The following is a 13,837-nucleotide window of genomic DNA, read 5'->3' on the forward strand; positions in this document are numbered from 1 at the left end:
TTCCGCTGTCACCTCTGCGGGCCGCCCTCGGTGAACGTTTTCAAGGACCTTTCTTCAAGGACCGAAAAAATGGCCGCTATTCGGAGGTTTTCGTTATTTGGATCTTCGGATAAAAGGTTGTGCACCTGTAACAGTGATACTTATTTTACCGCTTAATACATAAATATTGTCTACTTAATAAAGAAATATTTCACTCAAACTGTTACAATTTTTGTTTTTATTTATCAGTTGTGAGTTATGAATAATCTACATTCATGGATATCATGATTACAGAAAATGTTAAAATGTTTCAGAAATGACAAAATTATTTTAAAAAACTGTAGTTAGTTGATATATTCCATTTCCCATGTTTGACCCTATTAAATAAATCTAAAACATGATCTTTAGCAAAAAAGTAACCAATAGTTTACAATCAGTAAGCCTTAATATATCTAAAAGCAATTAGTATAAGTAATTCATTTGCAGAATTATACTAAGCCAATGTAATAAAAGCTGACACCATAGAACAAGTTTTAAAATTTTCAGCATCATATATATATACAAACTTCTGTACATAATGATTACACCCCATAAACAAAGCTGCAATTTGATTCAAAGATCACTTTACCCGTCTTATTTGGAAGTAAGCAAATCTCCGTATCTGAGAATGAAGTAACTGTCAAAAAGCTATTTAAACTGAAAGCAAGAAAAGTAATATATTCATGTGCTTCTAATACAAGAGTGATTTTAAATCAGTCTCCAAACAAGTGGCAGGAATTTCATCCACTTGGCAACCTTCTCAATCATTTACTCCACAAAAGCAGTTTAGCATTTATAAGCCCACTCTACTTATGAATTAATATTTTATACTACAGCAGAATCTGCTGGCTAAGTAACTGTTTTTGTCTCCTTGTTGCAGTAAAGAGGATTATTCAGATGCTGACATTGTATGTGTAAATGAGGTAAATCATTTAGTATCATATCATGGATGGAAAGGAAAAATAATGAAACTGACGGAAATCTCTGCCTTTTGGAAGGAAACTGCATGGACCAGAATTGGTAGTGGATACCGTGTCAGAACATCACTGTACAATCCCGGAATCCACCGATGCTTGCCTTCGAGCTGTCTTTGGAGGAGGAGGCGGTGGTGTCTTGCTTGGCAAAGGCGGAGGAGCCTATTGGGGGAAAAAAATAATAATTTTGGTGAGTTACTATTTCTCTGTCATGTTGAATTTCCAGCAGTGACCTAGGGTCTTAAATTGAATCATGACTGGTGAATGGACCAACATACACTTAATGCCGGCAAAACAGATTATTAATAATTATTTCTAAATCATTAATTGCTCTTTTACAATGGACCAGAATTTGTTGTGAAAGTAAAGAGTTATTTATATACAAATGTTACCACAACTACAGGCCCTGAGAGGATGGACTTAAATGTACAGATCCAAAAAATGCTTTCTGAATTATGTTGCACATGGAATTGTCAAAAACAGCATTTTGCTCTTTATCTCATCATTCAAACTGGTAGCACTAATCCTGCTATGTATTACTTGTGGAGACAAACTAACAGCTGCCATTCTGTCAGTGAAAGTCAACGATTAGAGTTTCATTCCCATAGATTTAAAAAATGTAAAGTTTTTAAGATACCTATCCTTTCTTCTCTGAATTCAGTCTTTCAATTCTCCTCCTTGTACCTGATTTGGCACAATTTTGCCAGAATCTTTGCTTTGTTTTATTTGCATTATTCCATTTTCTTGGTTTAGCAGGATATATACAATTGCTTGTATTCACTCAAGTCCCAGACTTGAGCTAATTGGAAATCAGGATATTCTGCTTTGTTAGATACTATTTTGGAAGGATAGTGGTAACACTACAGATTAATCGACTGAATGGTTTTGCTACTTTTCTCATGTCGTTCAATCATACAGTAATTGAGCACTGAAGCAGGACCTTTGGGCAACTACAGTGGTCCCATCTGCATGCATTTGACACACATTGCTCTCAATCTTTCATATTCATCTACTTGTCCAAATGACTTCTAAAATGATGCTTTTATACCTGTCCCAATCCCAAGCAGTTCCTTTGTACCATTCTGTGAAAACATTGCCTCTCAGATCGCTATTACAGAAGCAACCACAAGCCTCGATGAGTATATGGACACTGTATCATCATATGTCAGCGTTTGCGAGGACAGTTGCATTCCAACTAAGACCCGGACATGGTTCAACAACAACAAGCCCTGGTTCACTGCAGAACTCGGACAGCTCTGACGGTCTAAAGAGGTGGCCTACAGGAGCGGGGATGCAGACCTCCACAGGCAGGCCAAGTACATGCTGAGAAGAGGAATCAGAGCTGCCAAGGAAAGGTACTCTGAGAAGTTGAGGAGCAAGTTCTTAGCTAGTGACTCTTCTTCAGTTTGGAAGGGCTTGCAAGAAATTACCAGCTACAAGAGGAAAGCCCTCCCGCTCTTTGGGCAATGTTTACCCCTCTACTCTTAAGCTCTGTGCCAAACAGTTGGCACCGGTCTATACAGACATTTTTAATCAATCCCTGCAAACATGTACTGTCCCTGCCTGTCTCAAAGTACCCAAAAAGGCAAGGATTACTTGTCTTAATGACTACAGGCCTGTCGCACTGACCTCTGTAGTCATGAAGACACTCGAAAGGCTTGTGCTGGCCAAGCTGAAAAATATCACAAACTCCCTGCTGTAGTTTGCATATTGGGCCAATAGATCTGTGGATGATGCAGTCAACCTGGGCCTGCACTTCATCCTACAGCAGCTAGACCACCAGGGGACCTATGCAAGGATCCTGTTTGTTGATTTTAGCTCTGCATTCAACACCATTGTGCCAGAGCTACTATACTCCAAACTTTCCAAGTTGACTGTGCCTGAACCCCTCTGTCGGTGGATCACCAGCTTCCTGACAGACAGGAAGCAGCATGTGAGGCTGGGAAAGCACATCTCGAACCCACAAACACTCAGCATAGGAGCACCGCAAGGGTGCATACTCACTCCTCTCCTCTATTCTCTCTACACCAACGACTGCACCTCCAGACACCTGTCAAGCTTCTCAAGTTTGCGGACGACCCAACCCTGATTGGACTGATCCAGGATGGGGAGGAATCTGCCTACAGACAGGAAGTGTCACAGCTGCCGTCCTGGTGCCGTCGCAACAGCCTAGAGCTCAATGCTCTTAAGACAGTGGAATTGATTGTAGACTTTAGGAGAGCTCCCCCTCTCCTCACCCCACTCACCATCAAAACACCACAGTCACATCTGTGGAGTATTTTAAATTCATGGGAACCATCATCTCCAAGGATCTTAAGAGGGGGGCTTTGCATTCTTTGTATTCACACCACCTATCTCCCTCATGTTTCACTTCCATAAGAGCACTTCTCAGTCCATGCTTCAAGGACTAAAGTACTATCCTGCCCAACCTGTCCTCACAATGAAGTCCCTTGAGTCCTAGCAATATCCGCATCAATCTTTTCTGTTCTCCTGCCAGCTTAATGGCATATTTTGTGTTGCAGGTGACCAAATTGAACACATTACTCAGTGCAACATTATCACCTCAAGTACAACTGTAACATATCATCTCAACTTCTATACTCAATGCCAGCATGTCAAATGCCTTCTTTATACCATGTCTACCTGTGCCACCACTTTCAGGGATTGTTGCACTTGTATTCCTAAATCGCTCTGTTCTACAACACTCCCCTGGGCCCTATCCTATCTTAGGTAACCCACTCCTATTTTATTGTGTAAAGTTGGTTTGGAATGTTCAGTTATTTTGCATCAGTTTACTGGGAAAGGTGGAAGGAGTGCCGAAAGCTGTCAATGTGTTTAAAATAACCAGCTGAAAACTTACCAGAAAGTATTCAGTTCCTATACAAAGACTATAATTATGAAAGAGAAAAATCTTGCGAGTTAACTTTAGGCATACAATTACCCTGAATTGATGAGGGAGTGATGTGGTGGGAACGCCGGATTCTTGGTTGTCAGTCAGAATTCCATAATCACCAGTGTTGCCTTTAATAGGAAGAGGAGGTGGTATTCCGGTCAGCTCAGAAGTAACAGCACCATTCAGCTCCATTGCTAGAAATGGATAGATTGCAATAATGGTGGAATTTTATCAGGGTGCATTCAATTTATAACATTTTGTGCTATATGTTGAAATGTATTGTAAAACAAAACTTGGGTGAAGTTTCTTGTCTTTAAGTAGAAAACTGACATTTATAAATGGCATTCGCAATGACAATACATCTATCAACCAAGATAGTGCAGTATTCTGTGAAAATGTTAGTTACAGAAGAGAATCAATATAATAATTAAATATTCCTTATATCTTTCTGCAATTGATACAATTGCTAATCTGGTCAGCCAAACCCTGGTCTGCATGCATGGTGTTCTTCATCTAATAACCTCAGAGCTGGGATAAATTATTTTAATCAAAATGTTCAGATTGTCTTAATTTGATTAATTATGACATTCATTTTACATGGATGATTATACTGAGTATATAACAAAATAATCTTGTTTTGCTTTACACAACAAAAAATACCATTTGCAGTCACTTGGAATTTTACTTTTCTTATCACATAAAATTAAAGAAACATTCTTCTGCACATGTTTGACATGTGTAGCTGAAAAAGAAACCTATATTGAATCCACTTGTTATCTTACCATAAAAAGAACAGTATAGCCATTTTTTGTTGTATTGGCTCCAGCTATGAAGATACTCCAAATGGAAATAATTTCCAATAAATGCAAGCAGATCATATTTCTTAATAGCAGGTGAGCCAGCAAGGGATCATCCAGGTGTTTTGAGAACAGGGCCTGTCCCACTTGGCCGTCATATGCGCACCATTTACGCCGCCTGCGTGTGGGTAGCGCGTGGGTAGAACGGGACGGGCGCATGGAGTGGTGTGGAGGAGTGTGGACTTCGTCCTGCACAAAATCTTTGCGCGCCACCGGCCTGTCGCGTAACTGACGACCAAAGTGGGACAGGCCCAAGACCCTGGCGCGGCGCAACGTCTCACCTCCAACAGCAGCAGAAGCAGGCAAACAATCGTCGAGCTCGGCCTGGGGCTCACGGCCGTTGCGGATCCGCCCCCACTCCTACTCCCAGAGCGGGGCCAAGACGATTGAAGATAGACACAAAATGCAGGAATAACTCAGCGGGACCGGCAGCATCTCTGGAGAGAAGCAATGGGTGACGTTTCGGGTCGAGACCCTTCTTCAGACTGAAGAAGAGTCTCGACCCGTCGCGCGTCAGTCACTACCGGCCTTTCGCGTAAATGACGGCCAAGTGGGACAGGCCCTTTAGGATCCACTGCTCGAGGCCTAGTCACCACTACCTTGGATAAAAATGTCATGGCATCTATACCTCCAAGATAAATGTTAACAATTGGCCACAAAGTGAGGCTGTGAAGTATTGCAGGGAATAGTTGTGGTGGGACATATTGAGCACAATCTAATGAATTTATGATTTTCAAGTTAAATTCCAAACACACAAATAATACACTTATTGGTAAAATAGTAAGGAAATAACATACTTATTATCATAACTGACTAACATTTCCATCAAATGCTAATTCTAGCTACCCAATGAACAAAACTCAAACATAATAGTATCAGTGACATATAGATAGCAAAGACATCAAGAAATCAATTTTGTGACTGTAAAAATTGTGTTATAATAGATTCTGCTGCATTTGCTTTATTCAAGGAAAGGCTATACAATTTTAACGTTAAAAATAGCTTTTACTGACTTTTTGTTTTGGGGTTTTGATAAGGTTAGGCTCAAATTTCTTCCTAAATGTACTACTCATAATTCTAAATGCTACTCTGTTCCAGTGAAGATATCCCTGGTTTCTCTAGTCACTTTATATGACGGGTTTCTCATCACTCATGTAATTTTAATTAAATGATTTAGCTATCCAGTGGATAGCCTTGACTACTTTCTAAAACAGGGTGCACATAATGGAAAACATTAACTGTACTGGATTAACATTTACCTCTTCTTTCGTACATGCTGTCCCCTCCTCAATCTTCAACTGTGTTATTTAAAAACATGTACCTTTACTCATAATTATGGAGGAGGATGATCAAATTATTTTATCTATCCAGAGAAATCCTAAATAGTTTATATTTTGATATTTATATATGTCGATGTTTCAGTTGTTGACCTAGAAATGTTGCTATGTTCCAATGGATGCACAAGATGGTCATGAGAATGGTGTGGCTAAAACTATTTCAGTCAAACGTCAGTTGAATCTGGGGATACTTAACAAATGATTATTGCAGCATTTCAGGGTCAAATCTGCACCACTCTGGATAAGCTGGCAGCATGAGAGTCAAGAGTTGGAGATGCTTTCAAGTTGACAATTATGAATGGGGCCTTTTGGGGTATGGAGGGTCAGTACCTTTGGGGCTTTAAGGAGGGAAATTATGTATTGGACTCACCATTGTGGGATACCGTTTTAACATAAAGCTAGGAAAATCTGGTTACACTCAGAGCATATAAGGATGGTTACAGAGCGAGTACAGAGAAGGTTCACCAGACTGATTCCTGGGATGTCAGGACTTTCATATGAAGAAAGACTGGATAGACTCGGTTTGTACGCGCTAGAATTTAGAAGATTGAGGGGGGATCTTATAGAAACGTACAAAATTCTTAAGGGGTTGGACAGGCTAGATGCAGGAAGATTGTTTCCGTTGTTGGGGAAGTCCAGAACAAGGGGTCACAGTTTAAGGATAAGGGGGAAATCTTTTAGGACCGAGATGAGGAAAACATTTTTCACACAGAGAGTGGTGAATCTCTGGAATTCTCTGCCACAGAAGGTAGTTGAGGCCAGTTTGTTGGCTATATTTAAGAGGGAGTTAGATGTGGCCCTTGTGGCTAAAGGGATCAGGGGGTATGGAGAGAAGGCAGGTACAGGATACTGAGTTGGATGATTAGTCATGATCATGTTGAATGGCAGTGCAGGCTCGAAGGGCTGAATGGCCTACTCCTGCACCTATTTTCTATGTTTCTATGTTACTTCTCAGATGCCATGGTCTAATTTCATGTCAGATGTGCAGGCACAATAGATGTTAGAATGTAACCTGGATATAACTTCCAAAGGGATGAAAAAGGATTAGGAAACTGATATTATCATGTTAAATTCCATGGTAAGTACAATTTCAATCATCGCACTGAATTAAATACTCCACACAATATATGTAGGAAAGAACTGCAGATGCTGGTTTAAATCGAAGGTAGACACAAAATGCTGGAGTAGCTCAGTGGGTCAGGCAGCATCTCTACAAACGCTGCCTGACCCGCTGAGTTACTCCAACATTTTGTGTCTACCTCCACACAATGTAGTTTTGGATGGTTGCCTCCACTCTCTTCCTAGAAGTATATGATACATTGAATATTCCAAAGAAAAAATAATCATATAGGACAGAAATAGGCCCTTCTGCTCTCCATGACTACAACTACCTGTTTGCCCATCACATTTGTTAAATTAAGATTATCTTTCTATGCCTTGCCACCTCAAGTGTCTGTATAAATGTCTCTTAAATATAATAATTGTATCTAATTCTCTCATCTCTGTCAATGTATTCCAGGTGTCGATAATTCTGTGTAAAAATACTTACTCCTCAGATTCCCTTAAACTCCTTCCTCTCACTTTAAACCTATGATCTCTTGCTTTTGATATCCATACTATTGGAAGAAACAAATACTTTTTTATAATAATTCCTTCCCTGCTATATTAAAGTACTTACTCAGGCCAGGCTGTAAGGAAAATGATAATTTAGCTCTGGGAGTTGTTGGATTTGATACCGATGATGCAGAAAAGCGTCTATCACCTGCCATTATATTAATCACTTGGCTCTTTGGTCTTTGTGGTCGTAATGGACTGATCTGGAAACAACAGATAATTTGTGCCATCATTAAAAGAATCAAAGCTTTAGTAGAATTAGTAGAAGATTTGATAGCTAATTATTTTTTTATGCAGTAATAACTAGGTATTATGATTCCCAATTCATATAAATAAACCATTGGTTGAGCGAGGAATGATTTAAAAGGAACCCGAGCGGCAGCTACTTCACACAAAAGGTGGTGCGTCCATGGAACAAGCTGCCCAAGGAAATGGCAGATGCAGGTGCAATCAGATGCAGGTGAAGCCCGTAATGGCCGCCTCGCCAACAGTCTGTCTTGTCCCTTCTCTGTTTTAATTATTTTAAGTACGCCTTGAATGTTTGTTTTAATGCCTCTTGGTATGTTTTATGTGGGGGGATCGGGGGAAACATTTTTCAGTCACTTACCACGACGGAGATGCGATTTTTCTCCGTGTCGCATCTCCGCCCCCCCCCCCTTTGCTGCCTTTCCTGGAGACCAGCCCGGAGCTTCAAGCCGCGGGTGTGGCACGGACTTACCATCGCAGAGCCTGGGATAATTTCCTGAGGTTTGCCAGTGTTGGAGCTCTGACCGCGGGGCCTGTGGACTTTAACACCATGAAGCAGGGGGTAAGAATGGGCCGACTCGGGAGCTCCATGCTGCAGAGTGTTCCGATCATCCTGATGAGAGGGCTTGAACAGCGGACCGTCGGCAACGGCCCCTACCACGGGTGACCAAATGAGGAAGATGACTGAACTTTATTGCCTTCCATCAGTGAGGAATGTTGATTCCACTCTGGTGGATGTTTATGTTCAACTTTATTTTATGCGCTGTGTGTATTTTTGCTTTTACTTAGTATGGCTGTATGGTAACTCAAATTTCACTGTACCTTAATTGGTACATGTGACAATTAAATTGAATCTTGAAGCGGCAGATTCGGAAACTCCAAGCCACGAGTGTGTTCCTCCATTCTGACGCCAGAGTTTCCATCATCCCCGCGAGAGGGCTTGTACATCGGGCCGTCCATAGCAGCGACAGCGGAGGGATTAAAGACCCCGACCACGGGTGAACAAAGAGGAAGATGACTGAACTTTATTGCCTTCCATCACAGTGGGAAAAGTTGATTCCGATGTGGTGGATGTTTATGTTAAACTCTATCGTGTATTGTGTTCTTTTTATTTGTATGGCGGTATAGTAACTCAAATTTCACTGTACCATTTTTAAATGTGAACGAGCTTGAATAATACAATTTATAGGGCATTTGGAGAGATACATGGACAGGACAGGTTTATAGGGATAACTAGACCAAGTGCAGACCCGATGGGTCTGTTTCCCCAAAGTGTGGTTGCGGGGGAGGGGGCATGCGGCGTCACACACACTAACTACCCCCCCTGATATTTTATTATTAATTTGCTCCTTTTACCCCATAACCGCCCTATCCACTGACGCATAGCCCCCAAATTGCAGGTGCGTCTAGAGGGAGGATAGAGAGTGATGGTAGAGAGAGAATCACGCGTTCAGAATGTTCTGGAAATGAAGCGTGCGCGTCTCATGCACGAAAGCTGTTGGCAGCTCTATGGAATTTAGGAGAGCAGCCTGCCGCGTCACACACACACACACACACACTACTAATCGCTTGCCCCGGGACTGGCTGCAGTTCCCAGGTCGCCTGCATGCCCCAGGACTGGCTGCAGTTCCCGAAAACTAATTGAAAAAAAAAATCCGTCCCGTGGGCTGTAGGTTGCCAAACCCTGTCCTGGATGTCAGGCCTCATTGTGTGTGTCCCCCCCCCCATGTTTTAAAAGCGATTTCTACTCCTCTCGAGTTTAATTTTACTGTTTCAATGGGAGTGGTAGAAGGAATACTCTAATTGCTCTTCATATTCCAATGTAGAGAAGGCAAAAAAAAACAACCTAAGATTTTCAGTTGGTAAGATTGGACAGAATATTGATTGTAACTGAATCAATAGTAATTTAATCCATACAATTTACTACCTTCATGGTTTCAATTACTGCAAAAGATAAATACAACAATTATTTCTAGCAATAAATTAATTATTCAAATAGTTGAATGGGATATTGAATAACTTGATGAGTGAAATTTAATTCAGCTAGATCAAGCTGAAAATAACTTTTTAGTGCTTTACAAAGATCTTTATGATTAGGTGCCCATCAAAAGACATCTTAAAGGTTAAATACCCTGCACTAGAATCTCCTTTACTTCTTTGTGATTTGTTTTTTCATCCATTTTCTTTGTCTTTTTTAAACTTAATGGAAGATCGTTTTCCAAGCTTTTCTAGCCAACTTCGCAGGAATGTTCTTTTAACTATTGAACATCTTTATTAACGATCTTAGACTATTTGGGAAAGATACATTGCTGTTAACATTGAATGTAAATTTGACAATCTGATATGAGGTTAGTGCTGCTGCAGTTCACTGCTCAGGAAAAAAACATGTAGAGGGAGATTTAAAAAGAAAATAATTTTCCATAGCAATTGCATTATATATTTTAATGGCAACTGCTTAGATTTTTTATGCTATATTTACTCGTGTGTACTCCTGAATTGTGCAATGTTAAATGTTACTTGGAGTCATTGAAAGAGTAGCTCCTAATTATTTAGTACCTCACAGTTCCTGCATTTTAAATAGTCAGGTAGAATGCAGAATATTTAGACAAGTAAATGACAGAAACACTTAGTGCACAAATTATCATGTAATTACCGTTTCAGAGAGGATTACTGCCTCTGGAGACAGGCTGGGTATATCAGTTGTTTTAAATTCTTTGTCAAACATTTCTTGGTGTCTGCTGTTCCTCTTTTCTTTCTTTTTCTCTCTCTTGTCTTTGTCAAAATCATCCTTATCCAATTTGTCCTGAGATCTTGAATGCATCTTCTTTGGGAGAAGGGGCTCCAGAATAAATCTAAAATAAATAATATTGAACAAAATAAACGAAAATCAAACTTGTTTAAGACACAAACACAATCTTTGTTTTTATTCAAATGAATTTCTATGGAATTGGATATATCTCCAATGCTGCATTTACTGTCCAAAGATTTTTGACAGACATTTTGGGGATTTTAATGTTAAATACCTAAACTCGTCCTTGCTGCACTGAAAATGCAGAAGTAAAACTCAACAAGGTCAATACTTTATGCAAGGTCAATACTTTGTTTGAATTTCCCGGTTCACATTATTTTAATGGCTTCAGTCATTTTTCTTGCAGCTAATAATGGCCAGAATTTGCCCACAAGCTTGTTGTTTATCCATCTGCGAAATCCACGACTCCCTTGAATGGATCTCCTTGCAAGAGCTATCCAGATTCTCATTATCAATGGTTTCCTGACATAAACCGCATCAGGTAGTGATGCCAGAATATGACTACAAAAGAAATGCCAAGAACAAATTTTACAGCCTGCTAGTCCATGACCCCTGTAAATCAAAAATTATTTTGGGTAAGTTTTCAATAGTTTGATAACATTTTTTTTGATAACTTAAAGCCAATTAGAAACGTTTAAATAAAGTAAATTCATCTGTTCTTGGGTCTACTGCAATGTCCCTTGCCATGTAACTTAATATATTTGCTGTCTCTGCACCAAGTATAATGAGCAGATCATCTGGTTCAAATCAGGAAGTATCCCCTCTGAGGTTAGACTTTCAAATGGCAGGGGGAGTTCAGGACTTTCACATTTGCTTCAGAATCTTGAACTTGTGCAGTTAAATTATTTGGAAAATTAATCACAATATTTCATCTCTGAAAACTATGAGTATATTGTAATGCATTTTAAAATGCTTGATGAGCATGTACCAGACAGGAATATCCAAATATTCACTGATACTTTCACAAATTTAACACAAAAAAATTCACCGTTTTTTAATTCATCTCCCACAACTCAATTATGTAACATGAACATGGGATTTTTGGTTAAGCTGCAGAATGATTCTGCCTGATTATATTTTATATGGATTGAAACATAAAGGCTATCTAAATTAGATATTGCTTTATTAGTTAGTTATAAACCATTATACATTATTTCATTAGTATATAGACACAAAATCTATTTCTATACTACTAAATGTTTTTATTTGTAACACAAGCCTGACAATGAATCTTTACATATAATTCATGGCTTATAACACTTTTGAAAATGATAGTTTGTTAATTTTGGTTGAGAATTTTTCAAGTCTGTTTGTTTTGTTGTTGACATGAGCCTTCAGATGATGGAAGTTTGAGCAAAAACTAAACTGCTGGAGGAACTCAAGGCCAGTCCGTATCTGTGGAGGGAAACGGACAGATGACTTTTCAGGTTTGGACCCTTTTTCATCTTCTCCATCAGTCTGAAGAAGGGTCTTGACCCAGACTTTATCCATTTGCCACTACAGATACTGCTTGGCCCCGAGTTCCTCCGGCAGCATCTCTGGATAGGAATGGGTGACGTTTTGGGTCGAGACCCTTCTTCAGACTGGCAGATGTTTAATTAACTAATAAAGAAGGGATATGCCTTTACCTACAAACAATTTCAATCAATTGACCTATGCAAATTTCTGCCTAAAGCCGATAAAATTGGCTTTGCCCCAATTTAGGATCATAACTCGTGGATCAGTCCTTTCTTTCTCCAAAACTGTTTTTAAAACTAATAGTATTACGGTCCATAATAACATGGTAATATATCTAGTGAAATGTCTGAAGAAGGGTCCCGAAACCTCATCTATCTATTTTCTTCAGAAATGCTGCCTGACCCGCTAGGTTACTGCACATGTTGTGTCTATCTCTGGTATAAAGCAGCATCTGCAGTTCATTTGTATTACATTATGTACTGAGAAGTGAGTTGGGGATGTGGGGTGTTGCAGTAAAAGATCAGCCATGAGCTTATTGAAACAACCACACTTGTTCCTATTTATGTTTCTATTGGCTCATTATTCTCATTGTCTACATATCTTTACCAAACAAAGTCATATATTCTTGCTACATTTTAGAAATGGACATTTAATCCATACATCATTTGATAATTCTGCTGCAGCTACTATCTGATTTTTGTTGTTGTTGTGATGTTAATTACTCTTTATCCCATATCTTATCCATTTAATTCTTACCTGTAATGGTCTGGTTATTCGCTTTTCAGGTTGTTTTAAAGGGATCAGTTCTAAGACCATAGCAGTTCATGGTATTAGGACATATTTGTATAATCAGGTTAAGATTACAAAGGAAAAGCGTAATGGTAAGTAACATCAGGCTTTGTTACCTCACAATTCATGGATGGAGCAACATGTCTATCTGCAACAATACCAGTCAGATATTGGTGGGGTAGAAGGAATCATTCTCAACCTCTTCTCCCACATTTATGTTCACAGAATTTGCAGATGTTGACGATGAGTTTATATTCCTCATATCAGCTTGACCAAAAGCAGACCCAAACAATAATTCAAAATATTTACTGTTCCTCATTATTATTATGTTCCTCCCTACTTTTCAAGCACAAGATCCTGATGAGGGTTCGCTTCCAATGGACATGCATGTCCATTAGCTAAATTATCCTAGTTCCAACTTTGAGAAATTTGACAATTATAAGTAATCACATTAACTGTAAAACATACCCATCAGAACCAGGCCTGGACGGGGTACTGTCAGATGAAATGGAGGAGACTGATGCAACAGACAGAGGTCTTGGAGTTGACGGCATTGTAAAGGAACGGACCATCGAACGAGGCCGACTTCCTCTGCGTTCATCCAGAGTTGTAGCCTGAGAGGAATAAGAACGACACAGTATAGGCAAATCCGCCTTTTGACTACTTAAATGTAATGCTAATTGTGTTACAAAAATAAATTTGATCATGTTACATGCAGCTATTTAAAATATCTTGAATCTGAACATGATTCAGTAACATGGGAAATGTCAATATTAATCTATCTTTAATTAGCAAGACTATGTATTTCTTTTAATATCATAAATAATTCCCTTAATGATCTA

General features: G+C 39.4%; 1 protein-coding gene across 1 annotated transcript in view; it reads right to left on the minus strand.

Moving 5' to 3' along the window:
• Window positions 1-314: 314 nt before the first annotated feature.
• LOC116981051 (dedicator of cytokinesis protein 1) overlaps window positions 315-13,837 on the minus strand; it is a 413,994-nt gene continuing 400,471 nt past the window's right edge. Inside the window, exons 48-52 of the mRNA XM_033033698.1 lie at window positions 13,464-13,609; window positions 10,593-10,791; window positions 7,758-7,896; window positions 3,934-4,079; window positions 315-1,154 (exon numbers count right to left, since the gene is read on the minus strand). Coding sequence (XP_032889589.1) covers window positions 1,062-1,154; window positions 3,934-4,079; window positions 7,758-7,896; window positions 10,593-10,791; window positions 13,464-13,609 — 723 coding nt within the window. The 3' untranslated portion in view covers window positions 315-1,061. The remainder of the gene's footprint in view (window positions 1,155-3,933; window positions 4,080-7,757; window positions 7,897-10,592; window positions 10,792-13,463; window positions 13,610-13,837) is intronic.

The sequence above is a fragment of the Amblyraja radiata genome, chromosome 15 (assembly GCF_010909765.2).
Source record: "Amblyraja radiata isolate CabotCenter1 chromosome 15, sAmbRad1.1.pri, whole genome shotgun sequence".
NCBI lineage: Eukaryota > Metazoa > Chordata > Chondrichthyes > Rajiformes > Rajidae > Amblyraja > Amblyraja radiata.